The following is a 12,827-nucleotide window of genomic DNA, read 5'->3' on the forward strand; positions in this document are numbered from 1 at the left end:
TCCATTTCAAGAGGATGGTCACATATTGGAAGCAACTCAGAGAAGTTACATTACCCCTAGGATGAAGGGGTGGCCTAGTGAGCTAAGTTTGAGGAGGCTAGGCCCATATTCTTTATGTATATTAAATATACATAAGAGGTTGATAGATTCTTGATTGGTCAGGGCATGAAGGGATATGGGGAGAAGGCTGAGAGGATTGGGGCTGGGAGGAAAACAGGATCAGCCATGATGAAATGGCGGAGCACACTTGATGGGCCAAATGGCCTTATTCTGTTCCTATATCTTATGGTCTTAAGACTCCTCCCTTTCTGTGGGAATCTAGAAACAGCAAGCATAGTTTTACAATATGATATTGTTCATTTAAGACTTAGAGGAAGAAGAATTTCTTGAGGATTGTACATGTGCAAATACGACAAGCTTAGATAAGCATCTTGGTTGGTGGGGACCAGTTGGTCCAAGACTGTTTCCATGCTCCATTACTCTATCACTGAAATTCTCCATCCTGCAGAGCTGTGGAAACTTAATCATTCAAGGCCGAGCCAAACAGACTTCTGGTCGATAGAGAGCAAAGAGTTATGGAGAACATGCAGGAAAGTTGAGCCACAGCCAAGGACCTATGAAATGACGTAGCAAGTCTGAGGAGCTATAAAGCCTATTCTTTCTCCTTTTTTTCTTATATTTGAATTAAAGACCATAAAGCATCTTCTTATGTGAAAACATGATGAAGAAATGCCCGAAACTCAGCTAAGGCACATTTTGCTAGTAGATTTGAAATGATGATTAAAGATCTTACCAGTATACTGAGTAAATAAAGACCTCACCCCGTTTGGAACACATTTTTGCCAATCAGAATGGTGTGTAGTTATTAGTGGATAGTAATAGCTCACAAGTGAAGCAACAAATCAAAATTTGTAATTGTACCTGGTATTTACTTCAAGCCTACAATAAGCAACTGAACGTCTAGCCATTCTGGTTTTTACTGAAAGTGACCATTCACAACATTTATTTGCCCTCTGTGTTGTAGATGGAGAAAGCAGGACAAAACTTGCATGAGAGATGAGACAGAAAGATTGAGATGGTAATGATGGTACAAAAAGAAATTTTTTTGCTAATTTGAAAATACTATATATGGGTAGTTTAGTATTACACAGACTTGGACATTTTCAACTATTGCACAAATTGCACCAGGTAACTGCGCAGGAAAGCTTATTCCTTAACTTTTTCATGAACTGAGCAAGCATGTGTTTGGCACCTTGAAAGGAATGCAATTTAATTTAATATAGAGGTCTGGAAAAGAAAACTTTAGGAGACGGCTCATTGCACTGCCACACAACAAGCTTACACCATACTTCACACCAAATGAAATTGTTTAACCATATGGCTTACTTTATTGATGAAATCTTTTAAGATCACATTGCTACTGTGGAATTTCAGGATTTGCAAACAATACACTGACCATTATCTTCTATCGTTTCTCTTTGATTTATACTTATCAGCACTTGAATATACTAACCACTTTCACTCCAAAATCCTGCATATGGGGAGGCAGGGGTGGATTTATATTTGTAGTACAGTAGTACATTCCCAGAGATTCACTCTGTACCCACATGGACCTCCCAAATGGACGCATTATTTGCTGCTGCTTTGATTGGTAAAATGCCACAGTAATACACAAAAAGTCAAACTTGTGCAGAACCTGTAGTGGTTGGCTTTGGCATGGTTTGCTTTACGAACACTTTAACTATGAAGCAGAAAATTAGACTTCCCACATAATATATTAACAAACTAAAACAGTACATTGGTATGTCACCAAAAACTTTTAACGTGTATGGCGGAGAGCATTCTGACTGGCTGAATCACAGCCTGGGATGGAAGCTCCAATACACAGGATCGCAAGAAGCTGCATAGTGTTGCAGACTTGGCCAGCTCTGTCATGGGCACAACCCTCCTCTCTATTGAGAGCATTTTCAAGAAGTGATGCCTCAAGAAAACAGCAACCATTTTTAAAGATCTCGCCATTCAGAAGATGTCTTCTTCGTATTACCACCAACAGGGAGGGTGTACAGGAACCTGAGGATCAATACGCAATGATTTTGGAACAGCTTCTTCACCTGTCATCAGATTTCTGAATGGTCTGTGAAACCCATGAATGCTACCTCATTAGTTTTGCACAATCTATTTATTTTTGTAACTTAAAGTAATTTTATATCTTTGCACCGTACTGCTGCTTCAATACAACAAATTTCACAACATACAAGTTAGTGATGATAAATCTGATTCTGATAGTCTTTGCAGTTCATCGTTATTACTTTAATTATGTAGCTGTAAGGAATACAGACTAGTAAAACAGATTTACTAGCAATAAATCTTCCAGGAGATTAGTAATGGGGCCTAAGGAGGTCTGCAGTATAAAAAATTTATAGCACTTAATTAACTATGTCTTTGATATGCCTCATTTCACGGTTGATCTTGTCTGCAATGGAATAAATGGTGCAAATCATTGGATTATTTACTTCATGGTTTCTTCTTCGCTCACTAAACAACTTTAAGATTAAAGATTTGAACTTCCACCCTTCAAGTTGGTGCAGTCATTTTCAGGGTTACTGTGTTCACTACTATTACACTTTAAAGTGACATGATCTTCATTGTGATTTTTTAACTCAAAAGCATCTGAAGTGAAGGGAGGTTTTTTTTTGCTTGTACAAGTAACAACGCCTCAAGGTTTGAATTAAATTAAATTAAGATTATAAATGTGAAGGAATGCAAGAAGCTGCAGAGAGTAGTGGATTCTGCCCGGTATATCATGGGCTCATCCCTCCCCACCATTGATGGTATCTACAGGAGGCATTGCCTGAAAAAGGCAGCATTCACCAAAGATCCCCACTATCCAGGCCATGCCATCTTCTTGCAGCTACTACCAGGGAGGAGGTATAGAAGCCTGAAGTCCCACATCACCAGGTTCAAGATCATCTACTTCCCTTAAACCTCAGCAGTTCAGCAAAATATGACCACTTTAACCACTTTGCACCAGAATAAACTTTTTCTGTTCTAATTGTGTTTTTTTGTGTAAAAATTATGTTTAATTTCTGTTTATCTTGTAAATGCTGCTTATATGATGCTACATACCAATGATGCTGCTGCAAGTAATTTTTCTTTGTACCTGTGCATACATGTACAGTAGGTGTGCATATAGCAATAAACTAGATTTTGATTTAAGACCAATGTAACACTTCAACTTATAAAGATATGCTTGCACTGCAAGGGGATGAAATATATCATTACTGGAGGAGTGGAGTTCTTGAACATGGTTCAGTGTTATGGAGACACAAGAGACTGCAGATGTCGGTAACTTGAGCAAAAAAAAATCAAGCTGCTGAAATAACTCAACTGCTTGGGAATTGGACAGTTGAAATTTCAGGCAGAGCCTTCACCTGGACTGAAAGAGTAGAGGGGAGATGGTAATAAAGAGGTGGCAGGTGATATACGAGTCCAGGTGAGGAGGGGATGGCAGATGGAGTTAGATGGTGAAGGAAAAAGTGAAGATAGCATTACAGAGTGGGAAGTGACAAGGGGCTGCAGATAATAGAATCTCACGGGAAGAAGTTGAAGACAAACCAAGTAAGGGAAGTGGGATTGGCAGATAGGAACAGTGAGGGGACACAGTGGGGGATAGTGTACAGGTGATGGGCTTTATACTGGCTATCTTCCCTCTACTCTTTCAGTCCAGATGAAGCATCTTGACCTGAAACATCAACCATTGTTTTCTTTCTGCTTGACCTGCTCGGACTGTGTCACATTTATTTTACTGGGCTGGGATTCGGCATCAGAAAGATAAAGACTTTGCTACTATTTAACAAGAGAGAGTGAATAAGGACACATTTCCCCTCCCAGACACTTCAAGCACTGGGACATGGTAGAATGAAGATGGGGAGGATGGGCAATGGGGATATGGAAGGGGTTAGAAACTCTCTGCTTGGGCATGTGGCAAAAGAAGCAACTCTGAAAACATCTCAAGAGATTTGGATGAGTACATGTTGTACCCTGAAATCAAGTTTGGACAAGCACGGCAAAGCTCCTTCCCTTTCAGAGTTTCACGGCTAACTGCATCATTTTGATAAGCTGAATTTAGACGTAAATTAGAAGGCAATGGAGACAAAACAAATGGCATCGGAAGGACTTCATAATTGTCAAAATAAAGTACAAAACTGCTGTCAGTATGAATCAGTAACTAAAGCACCAAAAACTCAAGTTTCATGGAAACTATTGCTGACAAGTTTAGAAGTTCCGAAGTTTGAAAAAGACTATAAAGGAATAATATTTACTAGCCAAGAATTCAAAGTGGTTAATAGAGAATTGGCTTCATGTTCACTGGAAGTCAGCTAAAATGCTGCCTATTATACACCTGATCCATTTGGAAAGTAAATTGGCTGTTTACATCTCTTCTAATTTTTGTTTTCCTAACTTAAGATAGGTAAAAGTTTACATGGGACAGTTGACCTGCAATCTATCAGCTACTAGGTTAAAACCACCATTCCTCTAAATTCTCCCAAAGAAATGGAGACATTTTAACGGCCTGATAGGTGATACAAATTTTAAATGACAAAAACAGAAACTAAAGGAATCTTTCCCTGTGTAGGGAGCACACAAAATTGATCACTAAAAAGAAAGTAAACTAAAATTCCCTCAGTGAATACAAGGATCCTCTGAGCTGAACAGCAGTTGATGAGTGCCAGTGGTGAGTAGAAGCATCTGTTACAATGCAGCTTCAGAATTGGCACAGCACATCAAAGAAATGAGAATAGAAGCTAAAGAGCAGTTTAGTTCAGGTGAACTGGTACAGAGGCAGTCTGAACAATTCAAAGGTCGTAAATAGTTGTATACAAAAATATAATCAGACATCTGGATCCCCTGGTGCAACCTCTAATCTTACAAAGCTTGTTCTTACTCTTTGCCTTTTAACTCTAAATTGTATGGACTAAACAAGTGTTACGAGCTCTTTGAAAATGATAAACAAGGCACCACCATACAGTCCTGAACAGGTTTGCATTCCATTGCTCTTGAACATGTAGCATTATTCTGTACGACTGAACACTTGGTTTCTTTTCAGAGAGAGTACACTGAACCAGAACAAGTTGGAAAAGTAGCACAATGGATCATTTTCATAAATCCGCATTTTGTCATGAATCCTAGTCCAGTATCTGCAACAGCTAAGTGCACATCCAGTGAAACGATTCAAAAATACTAGTATTATGTAACTTTGGAAGTAATTAAACTACGTAAGATTAACATGCAGAAAATCCAACATCTCTTTACTCTTCCATACAAGCAATTACAAAATTGCAGAAAGAATGAGAGCCTGCGAGAGCTGAGAGCACAAATGTGAGAGAGACAAAAAAACATGGATAACCTGACTGATGGATGCACAAACACTGAGAGGCAGGAAAAGGGGGACCGAGAGGGAGAGAGTGTCTAACAAGCATGAAAGAGGTGAACTAAAAGATAAGGATTATCCCAATGAATGTGCCTCATTTTTCTCCTGGCAAATTTATGTAAAAAGAAATCTTTGAGTCCTGCTTCTCCAGTTACAAATAAATATGTTGATAAAATGGTATGTTAAACTCTAGACTAAAACAAATGAATATCTCAGGAGGAACATATATTCTGTACATCTTCATTGCCTAGACCTATAATTCACACAGCATTCACTTCCAGATGTTTCCCTCACTATGCTCTGTTTGAGAAGAACTTTTCTGGACTGTCAAAAACTAAATTCACACAAGTTATAATGCTTAGAACGCCAATAAAGGTTACAGCAAGTAAATAATAAAAGTTTCATCAGAAAAGTAGTTTTCAATGCCATTTATCAGAAGAATCAGAGCACTGAGGCTTGTGTTTGGAAACATGTACTGCACTAGTCTGTAGAATTCTATTTTTCTTAATCCAATTCAAGGTGAAGTTTAGATTTTTTTAATTCATTTTTTTCGGTGTCATTCACTGGATGTCACTGGCAGGCTGAGTGATTACTGTTCATCTCCCACTGCTCTTGAGGTGGTGGTGAGTTACTTTACTGATGCTCTGCACACTTTTTTGGGAGGGAGCTCCTAGACCACCACTGATAAAGGATAAAAGGTATTATTTCCAGGTTAAGATGGTTTGGGACTTGGCGGGGCACCTGAAAGTGACGGTGTTCCCATATGCCCAAACCTTGTTATTGGCCATGGGTTTTGGAGCTGCTGTCCAAATAGCTTAGGACATAAATTAGAAGGCACTTGTAAGTGGCACTCAACACCATTTTGTGTGGGGTTTGGAGGGAATGAAGTTCAAGCTTATTGTCATGGGCATACATACCCAGGGTATAAATGCCATAAAAATTAGGTTTATGCAGAATCAGCATAGTACATTATAGGATGACAAACACAAAGGAACATAAACTTAAAATGGCATAAGTTAACTGACATAACAAAATCAAAATAGGGACATGGTGCAAATTGAGCAGGAGGAAAAAAATATACTCCAAGGTAGTATTAGGTTTTTCAGGTTAGTTCAAGAACCTAATGGTAGTGGGGAAGAATGTTTTGAGTGGGCGAACAAGGTGTCTATCAAGTAGGCTGTTCTGATCTAGATGGTGTTGAGCTTCCTGTGCATTGTTGGAGTTGCATTCATCCGGGAAAGCGAAGAGCACTTCATCAATGTGCCCGACTTGTCAATGGCAAAAAAGGCTTTGGGGGGTATCAGGAAGTGGATCTTTAGCCACAGGACACCTCTGCATCTATCCTACTCTAGTGGCCACTAGTTCTGTTGGGCCCCCAGTTCATAGTGAGGTTGCAGTATCTTGATTGATGGGGGAAGGGGTGGAATCTGTGAAGGCAATGCTTTTGATTACCAGGGCAAATGGACATGGTCATTTCCTGACACCTTTGTGGTACGAATGTCATTTGCCACCTATCAGTATACGTGTGAATTTAGTCTTAGTCTTGCTGCACACATGCGTGGGCTGCTTCATTTGCTGAGGCATCGCAAATGGAATTGAACTTAGTGCAATCTTCAGTAGAAATCCTGCTTCTAACTATACGTTCAAAGGTCAGTCACTGAAAAATAGCTAAAGATGTTTGGACTGACTGATGAACCTGCAGTTATGTCTTCAGCTGGGATGAAAGACCTCCAACACCCTCAGCCATCTTCTGTTGTATAACGTGTGACTCCAACCTTTATTTTCTTTCCATTAAATCCCATTGACTTCAGATTTACCAGGACTCCTTAATGCCATACTTGGTCAAACATTGCATTGATGACAAAGGCATTTGCTCTCACCTAGTCTTTGCAGTTCAGCTGTTGGTATTTGTTTGAAGTAATATTGCGATAAGGTGAAGACACAGCAATATTGTGCCATTCTTTGGGTTTGTCTAACCTGCCGCTGTGATAGGATATACTCATGGATTTTGGTGGAGTGGTCTGGCATGCCATCTGTAGGGAGTGATTGTATATATAACATTATAAAGCTCTGGCTCACTGAGTAACACAGGTGCGTGGCTGCAGAGTAACTGAAATGCTCCTGTGCACATAGCCTTTGTAGTCACACAGCTGGAATTGGATACAGCTAGGAAGAGTTTACGAAATGTGAACGATTTTCTTTGTTGTACTGTATTTCATTATACCCTTTAATTAACAGATAAAATCAAAAGTCAATGAATTTTCAATTTTCATTCTAAACATTCATGGTATGCATATTACAATTTTTTTTTAAAGTACTGCGCAGGTTTCAGGACATATAAAAATTTCCTGCTGAAGGCAATGGTTGGTCCGTGCAGCTGTTTAAAAAAGTTACAGGGAACATTGCTTTGGCTTGATTCACTTGTCTCAATATGGTCACTAAGCCCAGATGTTTCTGAAGAGGAATCGCAAACATTGACTGTGCTTGGAATGACTTAGTTACTCTGAATTTGGGGCTTCAGAAGCTGCTAACTGATCCATCTGGTTGCGTTTCAAGAAAATTTATTTGGTTCAAATAACTTGGTACACCAATTCAAAGCTGAAAACAGTGGTGTGTCTGATGTCACATGCAGTCCTACACAAGGATGGCAGATTTTCGCCTCTGTAGAACATCAGTGAACTAGGGTGGGTTTGAAGAGAAGCCAGTAGTTTTTTTAAAATCATAATTGATGACTATATTTTTAAAATAATTTTAAATTAAGTGAATTTAAATTTGGACTGCAGTGTCTGAATTGTTAATCCAGTACCAGTCACTATACCCAAAGGAAATAGATTTTCAACAATTTGCTGTTCTATCTTGTTCAATGATAAATTCAACCCATTAACTTAAGGGTATAATCTACTTACGGTGTCCATAGTCTTGGGAAGGCATTAATCTCCTCTCGAGTGTACTCATTCAATCTTCTGGGAGCCTTTCGAGGCTGTGGAAGCTCTTCTACCAAATTCTTAAGTATTTCTTCAGGAATTGTCTAATGAAAGAGAAAAGCAATTGAAAAAAATTACACTGCAGTTAAGAATTTTAAAAGTGTTTGGAAAGAAAGCAGAAGTAATGATTTGCGCAAATTCACTTTTGATATGCTGATTTCAAGCTAAGAAGAATTAAGGGATATTATTAAATTAAAATGTAATTTTATAAAGCCACTTCCTCTTGGAATTAGAAGGATGAGCTGTGAGAACTTAGCTGTAATAAGAGTAAAGGAATACATCAGTGGCAATGCAGAGGAACAAAGACTACATGGGCACTTGAACTGTAGTCCAAGCTAAGGCATTTGGGTTTGTTGTGGGGAGATGCTAATTTTGGTTGTTATTTACCAGTTGCATGAAATCTTAAGAAGGAAGACTCCTAATAGATGAGCCACTTGAGATGATGGTGCTTCTTTTATTTAATGATTTATAGCCCTTTTTGTTCATCAGTTTTATTTTTGAGAAGTTCAGCTCCCATGATATATTGTTTAAATAGGCTAACAATGGACTTAATACAAGAGGATCAAATGTCAATAAGACTATGTACAATACCACATTATTAACGAGCTGCATTGGTAATTTGCTGCAATCTCTAACTTGGCTGGTTGAGATAAGGATTAAGAATTCGCAAAATTCCTGGGTTGTTAATTTACATCATAATTTTGAATGGATGATTAAGCACAGAAAGTTTTTACAAAGGTTGAAGATACACTGCAAATTATTCTCCAAGGCTGAACATGAAAAACAGAGCTCTTGATCCTCCTTTTCCATCATTTATCAAGATCATAGTTCATCACCCACCATAGTATAAATTTCCTGCACTTTCACCACAGACCACGAGTCCTTTACCATATACCACAAATGGGAGATTCTCTCACATTCTTCTACACTCAAGACAACGCAGTCCCAGTCAAGAAGAGGTAGGGCACTGTGAAAAGACCCTTATACAGGAACTGGGGTCTGGGTGGATAAAGCAAAGATAGCGTTACATGAGGTAATGGCAGAAATGTAGCCTGTGTACCCAGTGATGGCACCATCAATGATGATGGCAGTGTATATATGCAATTATATTCTGATGGCTGAAGTCATCTCTTTTATCACTGCCTCTTTTCTGTCCCTGAACTGTGCAGCTTAAGATCTGTGAGACAGCTGGTAATATCAGCCAATCAGATATAATCCTTCTCCATTCATGAGATTCCTTATTTTATACAGTCCTGATTCAGTAAGGTCTTTGAGAGCTCTGAGTTCTACTGAAGGGGACAAAGTATCCTATTCATCACGTATCCTTGCCTAATACTGTAAGTAAAAGCAGATGATCAGCTTATACTATACACAACACGCAAATACCCCAAAACATTGACAGAACTGTCAAATAAAAATTAGCTACTGAGCCACAGAGAGAAATCTGCTGGCTGTCTTGGCAGTTTAAATGAATATCTTAAAAGAGTGTGGGAGAAAAGGAAAGAATTTTAGGGAGGGAATTTCATGTTTTAGTATTGATATTGATTTATTATTGTCACCCGCACCAAGATACATTGAAAAAGATTTGTTTTGCATGCTATCCAGATAGATCAAGCCATACATAATTACATCGAAGTAGTTAAAAAAGAATGCAGAGAAAGTAAAGTGCAGGTAAACAAAGTGCAAAGGGTTGTTGACAAGGTAGATTAGGAGTTCAGGAATTCATCTTTTAGTATATAAGTCTGTGCAGGAGGCTGATAACAGTGGGATAGAAGCTGTCCTTGAGCCTGGTAACTACCTTAGACCCAGGCCTTCTATGGTTGAGCAAATAAAATCAGGAGAGCATTAACAATTATTGAAGTAATATCTATCTATACAAGAATACAGTTAAACTTTAACCAGAGTGTAAATGATAGCATATAAAAGACCAAATCGTAATTCAGAAGGAATACAACATAGCATTAAATTTTGGTTACTCTGTTTGTAAAATAGTTTGCTTAATAGAAACTGTGCCCAAGGCAATTCTTAATGATCATGAGCTGATTTAAAAATAGGAATGAAAAATAGAACATACTGGAAACAGTCAGCAAGACAAGCAGCATCTATGGAAGAAAATAGAGTTAACATTTCAAGTCAAAGACCCTTTGTTCGAATTGGGAAAGTTGAAATACTTCATTCTAAATTCCTCTGTACAATCAAAACAAGCAAAATGCAAACACAAGTAACAACAAACTCACATCTAAGAAATTTTGATCTATTATTATAAAATAAAGGGATTTTTCTTTAAATTAAAGGAACAGGATTCCTAAAGACTGCTGAAAGGAAAAGTCAACTATACAAGGAGATTAATTCTACATATGGAGTCTTGGCAAGCTTTTTGGCATTTAGTTGAAAATGGGATTTTCTATTTTACACAGGGCAAAACCAGATGGTAAGGCTTCCATAAATGCACAGAAGAATATTTATAAAATCCAACTCCATTTCTCTAGCTGATCCTTAGCTTCAAGGATAACTTGCTTCCATTCCAGTTCTGAGGATTCTCAGGGGTTAGCAAGGCCAACATGAGGCCCAAGAACTCTCCCAAAAACAGGGTCAAAAGGTGGTTGAGAGAGTGGGAATAATCAATCCATACATTAACTCTCTCTAATAGATGAATTGATAAAAATTGTTCTTGAAGCCAGGAAATGATTGATTCTTTTATACAATTAAGGAAAGTTCTGCCCTAATGAAATATGTGGACTGTGTGATACCCCAGGCAAAGAAGTGCACAGTCAAACTAATTAAATGGGACAACAGAAAATAAAATCCAGTCTTTGGGTTGTAAATCAGAATTAGGAAGAAGATTTTCTGAACAGCTGCTACCCATCAAATTCCACACTCTCATTGCTAAATAAATACTCCCTACTTCTCAAGCTCCAGCAGTTTATATTTCCAAATTTTATGTAGTTCCCTGTCTGCTCTCCCTCAGCACCCAAACATTTCTTTCACTGCATTTTGTTATTTGATAGGGCTTAAAGAAACCAACATTTAACATAATATACTTTGCTCAGTCACAGGATCAGTTTGAAAATTTAAATGTGAAAGCTGTATGTTTTGCAGAAGGATGTCTAACGTCTCAGGAATGAACCAAGCAAAGGGAAACTTATTAAACAGAAACCATCCAGATTTTGCAATTTCATACAAATAATTGTTTGAATAAGCACATCTAATTCAAACAAATCTTGTCAAAATACATGCATATTAAACAGAATAACCTTGGAAAATCACATCATCTTTTACTCATTTGCCCTTTTCAGTTTACATCTAATTGTTTACACATCAAAGGTGTCACAAAAGTACCAGATGAAGAATATAAAACTGAAATTCCAAGCTGAAAATCATGCAACTAGAGACAGTCAGTTTGCAGATGAGAGCAAGAAGTTGTGAAGTGTAAAATATAGATTGCAGAAGACTATTCTGAATAATGATGGATAATGGCAAATATAGGCAGTGCATGGAAAATTCTATCAGAATGTTTTCCAAATGATGAGGGACAAAGACCATTGGATGTTTTGAGATGAAGATCAGTAGGCTATTTTGATAAGGGTATTACATAATGTGGAAAATCAATAGGGAAGTGAAATGGAAGTGTAGAATGGTGGAGAGAGTTTGAAGAGATGAATGCCCATTTCGGATCCTATGTTCTGTTCAATAATTATTGATGTGAATCTTGTGGGAGGGTCATCATCTCACTGGCCTGGATCTCTACCTGGAGGGTTTATGCTGTTGGAGGCTGCCACCAATCCATAGGTTCTACAGACCACACAGCCTACAAGTATGCCTGAGAGCAGCTAAAATTAGAATTGGGTAAATGTCACAATGTTTGCACCAGGATGCCAATGTACTCAATGTTCTCAAACCCTACCAAGTAGTTAAAATAATGAACAATTAGTCAAAAACATTTTCTACTTTAGAGACCAAGTCATTTATTTATTACAATAGCTTCCACAGATCTGATTTAGAATTGGGATCAGAATTTTTTTTGGCTTTGGTTGCAATCAGCAATCATGGAGCACTGTATTCAAAATTAAATAATTTTTGAAAAATATTACTTACTTTCAATTTTCAGCCAGTTTTCTAAAATTATGTATTTCACTGAATGCAAAATCTTTCACTATCCTGTCATATCAGGATGATTTTTACAAACCATTAAAAAGAAATATAATTTTATAATGCATTCCTTGATCTTCAGGGGTGGCATTCTGGTGAGATTTGAAAATGGACTCATCAACCATAAAAAGAATATTAGTCAACATTTATTTTCAGTACTTGTGGTTAAAATGATTTTAAATAATCAAGAAAAAAATGATGGTTGCAATGAAATACAGTAAATTAATGTATTTATATTCAAAAACTTTTCAAGTATATGTACT

General features: G+C 37.7%; 1 protein-coding gene across 2 annotated transcripts in view; it reads right to left on the reverse strand.

Annotated features, from left to right (window-relative positions):
- The window catches only part of mrpl13 (mitochondrial ribosomal protein L13), a 118,838-nt gene that overhangs the window by 34,467 nt on the left and 71,544 nt on the right, over positions 1 to 12,827 (reverse strand). Inside the window, exon 6 of one of the 2 annotated variants that reach the window (XM_073050262.1) lies at positions 8,338 to 8,459. In XM_073050262.1, coding sequence (XP_072906363.1) covers positions 8,338 to 8,459 — 122 coding nt within the window. Of the gene's footprint in view, positions 1 to 8,333; positions 8,460 to 12,827 lie in introns of those variants that run through there. The other variant, XM_073050265.1, reaches the window with a different exon arrangement.

The sequence above is a fragment of the Hemitrygon akajei genome, chromosome 1, assembly GCF_048418815.1.
Source record: "Hemitrygon akajei chromosome 1, sHemAka1.3, whole genome shotgun sequence".
Taxonomy (NCBI): Eukaryota; Metazoa; Chordata; class Chondrichthyes; order Myliobatiformes; family Dasyatidae; genus Hemitrygon; species Hemitrygon akajei.